The sequence below is a fragment of the Lates calcarifer genome, linkage group LG21 (assembly GCF_001640805.2).
Source record: "Lates calcarifer isolate ASB-BC8 linkage group LG21, TLL_Latcal_v3, whole genome shotgun sequence".
Classification (NCBI taxonomy): domain Eukaryota; kingdom Metazoa; phylum Chordata; class Actinopteri; family Centropomidae; genus Lates; species Lates calcarifer.
The window spans coordinates 23,447,407-23,462,939 of record NC_066853.1 but is presented as its reverse complement, the minus strand read 5'-3'; the positions used below and the strand labels follow the sequence as shown (position 1 = coordinate 23,462,939).

Below are 15,533 nucleotides of genomic sequence, written 5' to 3'. Positions count from 1 at the left end.
AGCAGTTTCATGGTCTGTAGGATTTGGTATGGTACAGTGCAACCATGTGTGGTATATATTTTGAAGTTACACTGAGATTAGGTATGCAATCCATCAAACAAACTGAATAAAACATTAATGGATGTTGCATATTAAATGCACTGTATATAATATTTCACCTCTGTGAGAATCACACTGCTGACTGTACTGTCATGTTTAAAATAAGCTACACCTCTCAAACACATTAGCATTTAATACACCTTGAGTTAGATGAGAAGATTGATACCACTCTTATATCTGTACAATAAATATGTAGCTAGAACAAGTAGCTCATTAGGTTAGCTTGGCGTTGAGACTGGAAACAGGGATAGCAGCTACCCAGCCTGCCCTCTGGGCAAGAAATAGTCTGGCACATAAAGCCTGTGAAAAGGCAAACTGACATTTTTATACTTTTGTTTTTGTATGGATGAAGCTATTAAGCTAAATTACTGAGCTTTAGAGACACTGGTAGGTGGATATTGGAATGTTTGGATGCAGCTAAGCTAGCTGTTTTCACCTGGCTTTATGCTAAGCTAGGCCATGCAGTTACTAGCTAAATCTACATATTTTGTGTACAGACACAATACTGGTATTACTCTTCTCATCTCACTCTGCAAAAAACGTAAATGAGTGTATTTCCTAAATGCCAAGCTATTCCTTTACAACAGGCAACCACATGAAGTTTGCCTAATAAAATGAGAAAAGTTATGGTTTGATACAGTTTAGAGTGCCACACAATTGACATGACATGAACAGTACTGTTTAATGTTACCTTACCTGGTCGACAAGAGTCTGAGGTGAGGAGTAACCGATCTTAAAGCCGAGAGATACAACTATGTGCTCTGCAGTGAGCTCCAGTACATGGGCAAGAGGCAGGTAGGCAATGTACGTGTCCGTCTCACTGTAAACACAAAGACGCTCTTTTAAAAAAGCTGTGAAAGGAACTAACTCAAGCATTAGCTCTGGTTAAGCTGATCAAGCTAAATAAATGTAATTCATGCATGTACAACCTTCTCTATAATTAGTTTTAATACAAACTATCATCATCTCTGGAGTTGGAAATCATATGATAGTAATCTTTAGAGAATAATATCAGAAAGATTATCTGGACAAAATTTGAGTCGAATCTTTTTCTTTACTTGGACTTGACTATGATCTACTGGGTACATACAGTAATTATGTGAACACAAGTACTTCTGGATCCTCCAAATTCTAGAGAATCGCATTTCATCAAAAATGTTTGAAATCCACGGAGTACATGATGAAGAGGTTTACACTGTTGTTTTACTTAATACGCACAGAGAGAGCCATCATTTTCATAGAACGTCTGATTGTGATGGTAACATTCATAACCCCTCTGGCCTCTCTTCTCTCCCTGCCTCCCATCCTTCCAGTTTTTTCCTCTGCTCTTACTCAACTCCCTCTCCTCTGCATTTCCTCTCACCCCTGTCTCATTCCCCAGAGAGAGGGGTCATTTTTTCTTTTGATGAAAATACTTGTGTTGTATGATGGCACTGGCCAATTATAATACTAATACTTGTGTATGTGCTCCGTTGACATGGAGGCCCTGACTAAGAAGTTAGCAGAAAAGAGCATTTGGCATTTTTCCCTTAAACACGGCCCTATCACACAATCTTAAAGCCAACAGTACATAACCAGTGACAGCAGAGATTAGTGAAACGGGAGAGTTGGAAAGAGCAGATAAGAGGAACTTAATGTCCTCTCTGTGCTGATATAGTGCAATTTAAACATACATTGAGGAAACTCTCTCAGGCATAAACGGACTTAGGTGCATATAGAACTTACTAATAGAAATAAAAAGGCAGTGGTGTAAAATTGTGCTCACAACACTAGCACAAAGAGTCCTGGGAACATCACTACCTCTCATAAAGAAAACTGAAGTGGCTTCAATTGATTTAGGTTAGACATTATGGGACACATGAATTTGGTGTCTTGCAGAGAGTTTTGCTTAGTTTAAAACTACAGTCAGCAGCTAGTTAGATTAGCACAAAGTCTGGGGGGGAACAGCTAATCTGATTCCCTCTTTAAATAACAAAATCAATTTACAGGCACCTCTAAAACTCACAAATTAACATGTTATCTGCCAAACTGTAAAATGGATAACTTGTGATTTCTAGTTGAAAAAAATCAGATTTAAATCAGGAACAATCTATAATAAAAAAATAAGTAAACTAGTTTACAAAAACAGGGCATTGTTGGAAATGTGTAGCATACAGCCTTACTATTACAAGTAGGAAAAATATATGAATAATATTTAAGTAGGAAAATATGGTTTAGGTGTTTGTATGTGAGTTTGTGTGGCCTACTTCAGATAAGACAGTCGCTCAGCCATTCCTGTGATGCCAGCAATCATGTTGCTATGGGAGATCATGACGCCCTTTGGTATGCCCGTGGATCCGCTTGTATACATGATGACTGCAATGTCTGAAGGCAGCGGCTGTGCACGCTCACGTGTGGCTGTAATGTGAACAGAGAAAACATGCATATACATGCAAAAACACACACGTGAGCTGAATAGTACAGAGCTGCATGTAAGGGCTTTGAACATGACTCTGTGATTTGTGTATATTGTATTTATATATTAACTGGCCACAAAACACATACAGACACACACACACACACACACACACACACACACACACACACACAAGAACACAGACTAAATTGTGACAGCCATGCACAAAAATGCACCCATGTTTATACACTATCCACACAGACACATTCTTGGAATGGAAGTAATAGGCTGTCTTCTATTTGTTGCATGTGTGCAAGATAAACATTTTAAATAGAAGACAATGCATTATGTGACAAGGAAATATTCAGAAGTGTCTGTAATCCAAGAGAAACCTTGTAAAAATTCAGATACAGGGATGAAAATAGTCAGCTGTGATAGTAAAAAATAATCTTGGCACAGTGAAGGATTTGTGTCTGACTGTGCTGACCAGAAACATCATCTCCATTCCTTTACTCCTCTTCCTCTCATCTTTTTCCCACTCTCTCACATTTTATATCCCTTTTCAGTCTTTTCTTTTCAATCTTGTTTTTTATTTTCTCCCAGGACTTCAGCTGTGTATATCTGGCACTATTATCATCTGTTTATCCAGCCCAGGCTGTCAGCTTAGTGTGTGTGTTTTCTATGGGATTCCCAGTCACTTATAGGCCTAAATAATCTTTTATTTTGCACCTATGTTTGTTTTTAAGCACCCTAATGCAAATCTAAAAAGCATTAAGGCCATGTTCAAACCTATGTGATTTAAATGGAGCTAGTCTGACGGTGCAGCAGGACAGGGGGCTCCGGAAAAAGTTAAACCTGGCTTATGGCTTTTAGCAACTTTTAGCATCAAGCAAGGTGCTGCATTGGCAAATCACATAAATGTAAATGCACATTCCTAGTAGATTACAGTAATTGGTGTGAATGCTGTACTGTTTACCTTGTGATCATTGTGACAAATTATACAATAATTACTTCAGTGGTAACTTTACAGATATGTAAGAACTATTCTAAATGGTTGCCTAGTGTTTTAGTATTCTTTATTCATGCAGAGCTGAAGTCAGTCTTAACACAGCCTAAGGCAGAGCACTAAGATTGCTTCCCTTCCCTTTTTCCCATGATTCCTGTGGCTCTTGTTGCATGTAGTGGCTTTGGAGGCTTACACTCAAGACCAATAATGGTTGTGGAGCATGTGTCTCAAAATCTAAGAATGTTTAACTAGGAAAAGGTTGACAAGATAAAAGTTGAGCCCACGGAACACAGAGTGATGAATCCCATGCTGTCTGATCTGGGACTCCTACTGTCTGAATAAACAAGTAAAATCCAAATCAGTTTAGAGGGGGAAACAAAACCAGTTGGTGGTTTGCTAGTCTAGCAGTGTACTCTTCATGTGGGAAATGAGAGACTAGTCCTGTTTTTCCACTCTGTTCAGCAAAGTGTGGAGCTAAAGTAGAGTGAAGATGAGGGGAGCCATGAAGAAGAGGAAGGGAGTGTAAAGTACATTCGAGTCACATGGGGAGGGCCGCTCTTTCTCTTTCCTCTTACTCGGATGCAAGGCATGTAGGAGTGTGTTCTCTGAGAGCTGATGTCATGTGAAGTTAACAGTATTATGAGTAAACATGGCCCTCTCCTATATCCCAGTGCTCCATCCTCCCCTGCTAAACATACTTCCTTCCCTCTTTATCTGCACATCACATTGCCAACTTTTCTTGTTTTGGGTCAGGCAGTTCAAGGGGCCGCAATAAAAGGCGAGAGGGGCCTGAATGGATCCATCCAATGCACTAACTGAATAAGCATCGTATCAACCTTAATCTAACACAGATGTGAGCACTTCCTCATTCACATGACCTAATGGCACTAATACCAATCTGGCCCCACCCTACTCCTACCCCTACCCCAAGAAAAACCCCACCATTTAGAGAGGGATTATCTGTTTCTAAGTATTAAACTACACCACTAAAACAAACAAGATGCACTATGAAACACATGGATGAAACATTAGATTTAGTTAGTAGGGGTTTGGAAGGCTAAGTGATATTTTTTCTTCGGTGAGTGCTTGTCTTAGTTTTCTGTGTGGTGCTTTTTTGCTGGTTTGGCTTGGTAGTTTTCAATGAAAATGGTATTCCAAGGCACTTTTAACCTGCAGTCAATCGTCAACTGCCTTACAGTCATTAATTGTTCAACTTTTACTTTTACTCCCCGTGGAGTTCATAGTACTGCATCAAATGGAGCTGGGTTAGTGGTGGTTTATGTTTTTGCCCAAAATGTTTGGAGTGAGTGAATAATTGTTCAAATTCTGTGAGACATGACAAATATCAATTAAAATAGTTTTGCTTATAATTCCTCTATATTGTTATGATAACAATGATTCAAAAGGCACTAAACCAAAAAAAAAAAATCATGAACAGCACAGTTTTCACAATATAAAAAATATCAAAACACCAATAGAATAAATTCTCAATATACTCATGTAACATAATCTATAAATTCTATTTTTTTAGTACTGTCAGTGAGTGCAGTCTGCATCTATGGCAAGGTGTACAACAACCTGAAGATCCACCAGACAAAGGTGGCCTGCCTGAGGAGGGCACAAGTAAGCAAAAACTACTACTACAGGTTCTGAACAGAACAGAACCTGATTTGTGAGGGGGGATCTAGAAAAGAATGGTCTAAATCAGGACCAACAGTGATGTACTCTAACTTTTAGTTGCTAGTATGGATGTCTGGATTCGCAACACAGCAGAGGATCAGCTCTCACTGTTGCTTTTGAACCAAACCTCTGAATCTAACTCCTAACTCCCAGTACTGCCTTCTTCCAGCTGAAGTCATATCCCACAGACAGACAACAGTTCATCAGCATCAATAACTTCACCTCCTCCATCACCCTTCTGTCCCAAGGCGTCCCCCAGGGTTTGATGCTTAGTCCTCTCCTGTTCATTCTCTATGTGCACCCCTTTAGTAACTCATTCTAGTGTCTAAATTAAATTATATCATGGATGCAAGCCAATAACCCTAATGGCTTCAGATAATGCCTTCACAGCCACAGAAAACATGATATAACTATTTAGTATTCATTACTCAAGATGAGTCAAGTGTCTTCCCAGGTTACAAATACGTTTTACATGCTTAACGTAATTCAGGCATTTTTGTCTCTTGTGGAATTTTTGATGGATGAGCTATATTATTTAGGACACAACAAGACACTAAATGCTCTGCAATTAAATAGTTGTAGGTGGGTTAGAAGTGACATGTTGTGCAAGCTTACCATTCTCAGGCTTGGCCCCCAGTTTCTGCACAGCAGCCATGTTGTGGACAGTGATGCCATGCGGATAGCCGGGCCATGAGGTTGGTGTGTCATCCACTACAATGATATGCTGCAGCCTTGGAACTTCACTTAGGATAGCCTGACACACACACACACACACACACACACATGTAAGCTTGAGCACAAGCATGACGACAAGCATACAAGTGCTCTGTATACACAACACAAGATGAAAACCAGGTTTCTTCTTGGACAAGTAACTAGAAATCCCATGCACATCGTCTTCATCAGTATTTGGTCTGAGGGGATGTGTGAGAGTGAGCAGAGGAGCTCTGTTTATCCCACCTTGATAAAAGGAGAGATGAAATGCCAGAGCAGCACTTGTCTTTGGGGATTGAACCAGTCCAAACCCTAATCCCATAACACACAGCACATGCACCTCTCTTTATGTTTATATCACTATGGTGACACACTGCTTCTCTCCTCCTCTTTAATCAGCACTGTTCCAACAGTTCAGATTCTCTTTGATAGATAACAGTGGCCTAGAGCTGCCTTAATATTATTGTTCAAGTCTGGAACGACTGACAGACTTTACATCAGTGATGTAGTGAAAGCTAAACTTTCCTCAACTTAGTTTATATGGTAACAAGTGTAACGACCTTTATAGACAGAGGTGAAGGAATGTATCTCTCAAAATGTAACCTTTTGTTTAGAACCCTGATTTATATCAGTTTTGGACATTTTGTAAGTCCCTTGTTGACACAGGTATAGCTACAGCATTTATTAACAAAAAACCTTCTCTTTCAACCCTTAAGACCCACTAAAAATGTATTAACAGATTTGTGGAGAATATTATTACATTTTTGATATGTTTGTGTGTGTTCTAACCTTGAGTTTGGTCTCCAGGAGCTCTCTGCTGGTGATAACGTGGGTCACCTGAGTCTCGTTCAGCCCATGAGCGATGGCTGGACCTCCCAGTGTAGAGTAAAGGGTTACCACTGCACACACACACATGAAAAAAAAAAAAAAAAAACTATTACCAAAAATGACTGAATCATAAATATCAAGGATCTTGTACCAGAGGTAAAAGCTGTACTTTCTACTTTTTACCAAATAAATAAATACGTATTTTTTAAAAGTATTTTTGTAATTCTGCTATAATGATGCAATTTTACAATTTCAAAAAGACGGAAATATACAGTGTGCGGTTACAGCAAATCAAACCTAATAGACTCTGCAACAAAATGTTTTCACAAGAATACAAGAATACTCCTTGGAATAAACAGCTTGTTTTCATTTTGTAATCTGGCACATCTAATCTTTGCTTTCAAGAATTACTCTACATCTGCATGTCATTTCCTAAAATCCAGTGCCAATTCAAGGGAAGTGTCATTAAACTAGTCCTGACTGTAATATCACAATTACAGTTAAAATGGTCATTCTATAATAAAGAATAGGCCTTTGACCTGAAGGCTTGAAGATACGGTCAGTAAAGAGATTGGCTGACAATAAATGAGAAAAAATGAAACAGAAAAAAAAAAGTTTGTTAAGACTGCTGTGAGAGCTGTTTATGTGTTGACTATACTTTTGGTACAGTTTGAAACAGTTCTTTCAGGGGGTGTTGTGTTGAAAACCTTTAGTACTGGAGTGCACAACAATATACAGGGTTTGCTATTGATAGTTGACAGGTTCAGTACATGATATAATGGGAAATACATAAAGAGATACAGAGGACTAAGTAACCACATTAGTGAATGAACAGACAAGCTTAGGACAAGCCTGTGTTTGTGTGTATAGAACCATCATATAGACAGTGTGTTGAATGTATGAAGATGGACAATGTACGTGCACTCTGTCTACATCGCTCAGCGTTTCTGGTTTGGCCCCTCCCACAACAGTGACATCATCAGGCACCTCCAGAGGCCTCAGCTCAGCCTCTGAGCCAATGGGACACAAGCTCTCTCTGCCTGATAAGCACTCTTCTGGGGATATAAACATTACTGGTATGTGAGGGGGTGTGCGTGTTATGACTAAGTGCATATGTTTGATACAGCACTGGTCACACACTTGCATACATGCGTCCACTTGTGAGCATCATAGAGCCATTATGAGTTTGTGTTTTGAGTCTTTTTTTTTTTTTAAATCACATATTGACTAGTCAGTGTCTTGTGATGTGGTAGATACGATACACTGCATCAATACTGAACTGTGTTTCTGACTCACTTAATTCCAGTAACATGTGTATCACATTTTACAAAAGACTGTGCACACCTGAACGTTACATTCATATGCGACTGTTCAGTGTGACTTTCCCAAACTACAGGCATTAATCTCTTACTACAGCAGCCTCCACTATTCTGGTTCCAGGTTTTCTACCAGATTTTGGAACCTGGCTGCAGTGATTTGCTCCCTCTGAGTCACAAGAGCATTAGCGAGGTCCAACACTGATGATGGATATCACTGAGTGCTGGAGTATTAAGACTTCCCAGACCAAAGATATGCAAGGTTAGAGTGTAAAGACAAGCTGTGGGCTTCCAATGCACAAGCACTTGATAATAGCATTTTTGTAGTTTGCCAACTCATGAAATAAATGTTGATACAGCTTATAAATCTAAAAATGAGAGGCATGCTAACAGTGGAGATACACTGTGTCCAGCTGGTGATTATCAAACTAACATCAGCCTGATACTTTTTCCTCTCACATCCCTACTTAATCTGACTGACTGCCACAAAATCAAAAGATCTTTCCCTGACATTGCTGTTGTGATTAGGTTATTACTGCAAAGTGAATTTATGATGAGATAAATCAGTGTCATCTGTTGAGCTGAATCAGGCAGACGTGATGGCCTGAACAGTTGGCCCATTTCCTTAAATACACGGCTTGTGCTGTGTGAATTAGTGTTTGTTTTCTGTTTTCTGCTTGTGTGTGGTTGCTCAAAGATCAGAGCACCAGGAGCAAAGTCGCTTCAGGGTCAACCCCCACATCTGAGGAAAAAAAAAAAAAACAGACGGAGAAGGAGAAAAGGGGTGAAAGTGGAAGAAGAGGAGAGAGAGCAATATAGAACACAGCCCATAACCCTGCATGATACAGACACAGGAGTTTATGGGACAGGGCTTAGTTACATCTCCTTTTTGCGTCATGGAGCTCCAATACTTCCTGCTCTGCTACTGTGTGAGCGTGTGTGAACGAGGGCCATGACACCTCAAGCCGTGAGATCTAAACACAGATTGGGCTCCAGCTTTACACAGACACACAATCAAACACTACTTGCATTTTTAGTCATTTTATACAGGCAACCTAACAAATGTCCATGCTGCACTCATCAGCATCAGACAAGGAATTTGTGAGACACTCAGCCTAGTGTCACACTGCATTTTTCAGTTCAACAAACGAGATCTTGAAAGGTTCCCAAGAGTCTAACTTTTTCGACTCCATGGGGGACTATGTAATCCTTCAACTGACATTAAGACCTAAAAAGCAGCCTGGAAAAACTGGAATTATGAGGTTTTCACAAGACAACAGCAGTATTAAGAGAATGTATGCTGTGTAATTGCTGTTTATTTCACTCACATACAGTGACAAGTGCGGAAAATTCATGATAGCAACAAATGATGAGGACATTTGCCTTTTGACAGTGAGCCAATACACAGTGGATATACAATGTCCACTCACAAACACAAACACAGAAACACACTCGCACACGCACACAGACACACACACACACACACACACACACACACACGCGCGCGCCAAGTGTTTGAGTTCACTGGGGGCCTTTGGCTGACTCCTTGATGCCTCTGTCAACATCAGATGCTCACGTAGACTCTCTCACCCCTCCTCTGACGCCATCACCCCTCATTTCTCTCATTCTCTCCTCCCCTCCGTCTCTTACCCCATCACTCCTTCCAGCCTTTAACTCCTGTCCTCTACCCCCCCGCACCCGCACTATGTGTTATCCACTGCCTTGGTTGCTTTATAAAGATGCTTTATTGGCTTGTGCTTGCAACGTATTTTCCGAGCCTGACAGTTTAATGGAGCATAGACCAAAGCACACAGAGGAAAATGGTCCTTCAAGGACAATCAAAAAGATTTAATGAACTTAAAGTACTGCTGTGGATGTTCATAGTAGAGAAAGTACTCTTTGGTACAGAACATATTAAAGAGTAAACCAGCAGGGAATCCCTTAGGGCAGAAAGCTGCTGCTGACTTATTCGTTGACATTAAAATAAGAAACATGAAAAACATGAAAAAAAGTATTTTGTTCAGAGGAATATTTTGCTTATTTTCTTTTATGTAACAGTAATTCTGTTGTTTTTTTAATGTCTCAACTAACAACTGTCTCAAGTGCTGTTGAGATTCATTTGGAGTTGGTCACCGGAAGAAACCAAAAACTATTTGGGGCTGACAGGTACAGCATTTTATACATGTGATACAAGCTGAAAGAGTCATTTTCTGGTACAAAAGAAGCCCTTTTGTTGAAAGTACAATCGATGTACATGTACACTGTACACGTGTAACATGAAAATGTATTGTGTATTTGAGTGTGCTTCCATTACAAGAAAATGAAACGGATGGAAAGACAAAGTGAATGAAGAGAAATGGGACACTTATGTAACAGCAAGGCAGAAGGGACAAATTGACCTTCTTCTGTCTCAGCTGGGCCCTGCATGTTACAAATTGTTCACTGCAACCACTAACATGCGTGTGCACGAACATGCACAGGCACACACACAAACACAAATTGCAATAAATCAGCCTAATTCAGACACATTTGGAAGATGCTCAGTGGGAAAGACTTAACTGAGGAAAACAAAAAAACACAGAGTTGCTTTAAGGTCGCAGTACAGTAAAAACTAAACTGAAAGTACAGGCAAAGATTTAAGTGCAGATTTACTTCTTTGTTGTTGTCACTGATTCCCATTAACAGTAAAATCTTCTGGATGTATTTGCCACTTTCCCATCTACTGCAGGGCTGTCTACACATACTCCCATTGTTGTGAATATCAGAAATTGAAAGAAATTGAAATTAAGGAAAAAGTAAAAATAGACTGGTGTTATGTAATATGAAGATGAAGGTTTAACAGGTACTCCTGAAAAAGCTATGCTTTGGTTTGTATTTGTGTATACAATGAAATAGATGTGCCCTGGTGGTTGGACAGGGCAAGCAATTTTAAAAATGTCGCCTTGGGCTATGGAAACAGGTCATGGGTTCAATTCAAATAATTAAATAAATAATAAAGGATTAAACAATGGTGAAAATAACTGCTAGTTAATCGTATGCAACACAGTGGGTGGACAAAATAGTTTAATAGCGTCATTTACAAGAAATTTACCTGTAAGGTATCCATATTTCTAGCGTTTGTAATGTTGATGTATTTACTTCCAATTTTAACACCTTTATATGTGGTGTTGCCCATTCTCTATGTATATCTGTGTGTCCATAGTTGTACTGGACTTACGTGTGAAGTTGTTCATGAAGCAGGCCTGGGCAGCTATGAACCACTCGGCTCGTGTCTCACAGAAGATGGCGATGTTGTTTTTCGGCTGCTGTTCCAGTGCTGCCAAACCACTGCTCAGCTGGTACGCTGCTGTGTGGACCTCCTTATAGGAGCGCCAACAGTACTCACCCAGAACTACCTGCAGAGGGGGTAGAGGGCAGAGTGGGTAGTAGGAAAGTGTGATAGAGAAGTACAATAGGATTTTGTCAGTGATGAAGCATAGGGGGAATAAAAAGATGCAGTAGATAAAATAGAGAAGGAAGGATATATGCCCTAAGTAGAAATTAAATTAAAAGCCCAATATGCACTATTCATTTAATGCTACACTGGGTACTATTCAGGGGATGTTGTGAGCCATTAAACTACCCACATTAATCAGACAGCATTTCAGCACATCTCGATTTATTGTGTGTTAGTGGCTGTATTTTATCACAGGAGTACAGCACAGTAAATTATATCCCACTGTCACGTTTGGCCTGTTTCATATTAAGAACTCGCAGGAAAGGGAGCAACAGTTCACTATTTCCAAACAGAGCTGCTTCCTCTTCTGCTGTCATTCTCATGCTTCTGCATTTCATGATGATCATCAGCATGTGGAGAAGATAAACACAGGCTTCTGGATATGCTCTTCAACACTTACACACTGATGACATCAAAAGCCACAGACACATAGAGGAGCATGCCATGAGGTTATACTGGCTCCTAATGGTTAATAAATGGTAGTGCACACAGAAACAGAAAGGCACTCAGTCATGATGACTACATAAAGCTGTTTTTCCACTTGCTAGAAGAAATAGGTAGGAATTGAACAGCTAAGATGTGATCTCTTGCAGCAATCAGTGTTTCAACAGTGAGGTTTAAATGGATTAGAAGGACCAAGCTGTTGGGATTAGTGGGGCAATTCAGGGATAATGCAACGGCACGTCAAAGTTGGCTAACTCCTGATTGTGCAGGCACCATGCATAGTGTTTTTTGAATCTAGGTGTATATGAATTAGCACACTGTCCAGAAGCAAATCAACCACATGGTAGCAAAACATGCTAGTACCCTATATGTTTGCATCAAAACTGTGTGCTCTTACTTTTATTCACTTACTTTTTTTCTTTGATTCCTTTTTGAACAAATTCTTGATACACTTTTGAACAAATGCCAACTTCTCCTCCCTGTTTGTCTTTATTGCTCCATTCTCTCTTCTCTGTCCTCTCTTAACATTTGTAAGGTCAGTGCAAGTTAGAGTTTCTACAAAGCTAACAAGCAATTTTACAAGAGATCTGAATAGACAGTGGGAGAGTGAGAGTGCTGACAATGTATACAGTCTCATTTAGAATTTCCACACAATGATGATTTTATTATTATTATTATCTGAATTGCAATTTTCCTCAATCATATAATATATAAGAACTATGAAGAAATATATTGCTTGTAAAAAGTGTTTGTTTGAGCCAGTTGAAGACACATTACACTTGCATGTGTGTGCACGTGATCACAGTATAGATCCCTAAGCAGACACATATTAAAGGATAGGTCTGTATGCATGATTAGAGTAGCAATTATTATACTCTGCTGTCTGATCAGCCAAATTACAAGTGAATGAAAAGCTAATTAAAGTATTCCTTACTTTCCTTGGTATTTCCTGAACCTACTCAATGGCCTCACTTGGACAAACACTGCCATAATCCATCCAAACCAAAATGTCTTTATTAACCAAACCTAGCCTGCTCCCCTGTACGATTTCAGACTTTGCTTCATATTGTGCAGTCAGTGATACAGTTTAATCTCCAATCTAATAAAACACTTATATATGACTGTACCTTTTTTATTTCTTTCTACATATTTCATACTGGACATAATTTTAATACCAGTTATGTGTTCATTATTGGTTCAAAGAATTCAGAGATTCACTCTTCAGAGAACCGCTCAACATTTTGGGAAACTTATTATTACCACTCTCATATCTCTCCAGTAGATATAAAGCTATGCTAAATATGAAGCTACATGTTCCACCTTTTCCACCCCTAATGTTGTGTTTCATGCACCTTTTTCCTGTAGACCTTTTTCTATTTGATTTATTTCCTGGCTGTTTTGGTATTACTATGGTGTTACCTATATAAACACACTTTCCCCATTGTTTTTTACCTTTTTAAACACCTTCCCATTGCTCTGATGCTCGTCCTCCTCACTGATCACCTCCCTCGTCCCAAGACATTTGCTGTGGGGGGACCTCATGGCCGCATATTCAAACAACTTATCCAGGGTGTCCACTCCCGGGTGCATCGACGTCACCAGCCTCTTGGTGGCACTCACTGCTCTGTAGGGTCCCTCGGGACATCCCAGCACAGAGATACTCTTGGCTCTCTTGGCTCGCTCCTCCTCTGTGCCGCAGAAGCCCCCGACGGGCTCTGAGACCCAGCTGAAGAGGTAGTAAGGCAGGAAGGTGATGAAGGTGTAGATCCATACCATGAGGTGGAAGAGGAGCAGCAGCATGGGGTTCAGGTCCTCCTTCAGCTTCATTTTGAAGCTGTGATGACGGTGGACAGCAGTGAGAAGAGTGAGGAGGACGACGAGTTGTGAGAAAAAGTTCTTACTCTTGCTGTTGCAGTCAGTCCCTCTTTTCTTCTGTCCCCTTCTCTTTCTTCCCTCTTGCTTTTACGTACTGCAGTAATACACTGCCCACAGGTCCACCCCTGGAAAATAAATGACATTAACCTGGCATAAGATTATGTTTGTACTTGATGGTGATCTTAAGCTTTTGCAGACTACAAGAATACAAGAATACAAGAATACAAGAATCTAGTCTCATTCTGAAACCGAAAGAAAATCAGTGAGTCACATATGCTCTAGCACTCAAAAAAAGCAGAAGAGAAATTCTGGAAAACCACAATGTGACAAACACACCAGCACCATACTTGTTCCTTCCCCACTTTGAAACTCCTGTATCCAGTGCATGAACACAGAACAACCAACTGAAACAAAAAAGAAAAAAGAGAGGAAAACAAACATACCAAAAAAGATGTGGAAAGAGAAGAAAACAGAGGAGAAAGTGAAAAGATGAAATGGAAAAAGGCTGTCTGTGTAAACAGCAGTGTGAGAGGGTGTGTAAGAGGTTTCTGAAAGACCATATGTGAGTGCGTGTGACAGGATACAAGCCACTAGACAGAAGGATATGGCTAAGACAGGAACAGACAAGTACACAGAAGGAACAAGCTGTGGCTCAAGTGTGTCTGCTGCCAAGCAGTGGATCCACCAGCCATACTGTACCCATTCAACTCCATGACGCAAGATTTACAGAGAGAGCCAAGTCAGTTCAAGTCAAGTCAACTTTACCTATAAAGCTCCAAATCATAAAGGGGCTCTTCTCAAATACGGCAGGTCTAGAGTGTACTCTTTACATACATACTTTAAATTATATTATACACATTATTGTTTTTAGAGACCCAGCATTCCCCATGTGCAAGCAAGTCACAAGAAAAAACTCCCGTTTAAAGGGAAGAAACCTCGAGCAAAACCGAGGTCATGGTGGGCGTCAGGCTATCTGCTTCCACTGGGGGAAAGAGAGAAAAGTTCTATACAGAGATGTACAATAATAATAATAATAATAATAATAATAATAATAATAATAATAATAATAATAATAATAATATGCGTGTGTACTTTTTTTTCATCTCACTTCCTTGTTTCCATCAATACAATACTGTATCTCTGGACAAACACACACGCACTCACCACAAACTACTAGGTTGGCAATGGAAGCTGTAACATACAGTAAGTACTGGCAGAGTTTGGGAGCTGTCCAGAGTTCTGAACAGAGATCAGTTTTAAGATTATCTCATCACCATGGCTGTCATGTTTTACTATTACTGCTAGTTTGCTATTCACAAACGTATGTAAGCCAACAGGCTACAGTCCAAGATTAGCAAAACTTTTATTCAGATCAAAGAATAAGTAAACTCTGCCGTTGGATGTGGTTTCTTGCGGAAGCAGGTGGTGATGAGCTATCAGCTATTGTTGAGCTTAAAGTACAAGAGGATAGAACAAGCCCTCTACGCAGCGCTACTTCCTCAGGGCAGTCTGGACCCTACTGTGAGCTGCTATCAGAAAGTAACAAGACAGGTTGGCCAGGCTGGGACTAGCTGGTTAAAATGCTAACCTCAGTAGAAGAGAAGAAGTGACAGAACTTGAAGCAAAATATTGTCATTGCTTTTCACCACCAGAGATATCTCATGGCAAATAAAGGAATGA

General features: G+C 39.9%; 1 protein-coding gene across 2 annotated transcripts in view; it reads right to left on the bottom strand.

The window, feature by feature from the left end:
• Positions 1 to 15,533, bottom strand: part of acsl3a (acyl-CoA synthetase long chain family member 3a) — a 29,201-nt gene that overhangs the window by 10,184 nt on the left and 3,484 nt on the right. For both annotated transcript variants that reach the window (XM_018684089.2, XM_051065744.1), the window contains exons 2-7: positions 13,431 to 13,978; positions 11,256 to 11,433; positions 6,684 to 6,793; positions 5,796 to 5,934; positions 2,346 to 2,496; positions 796 to 919 (exon numbers count right to left, since the gene is read on the bottom strand). In XM_018684089.2, coding sequence (XP_018539605.1) covers positions 796 to 919; positions 2,346 to 2,496; positions 5,796 to 5,934; positions 6,684 to 6,793; positions 11,256 to 11,433; positions 13,431 to 13,805 — 1,077 coding nt within the window. In that variant the 5' untranslated portion in view covers positions 13,806 to 13,978. The remainder of the gene's footprint in view (positions 1 to 795; positions 920 to 2,345; positions 2,497 to 5,795; positions 5,935 to 6,683; positions 6,794 to 11,255; positions 11,434 to 13,430; positions 13,979 to 15,533) is intronic.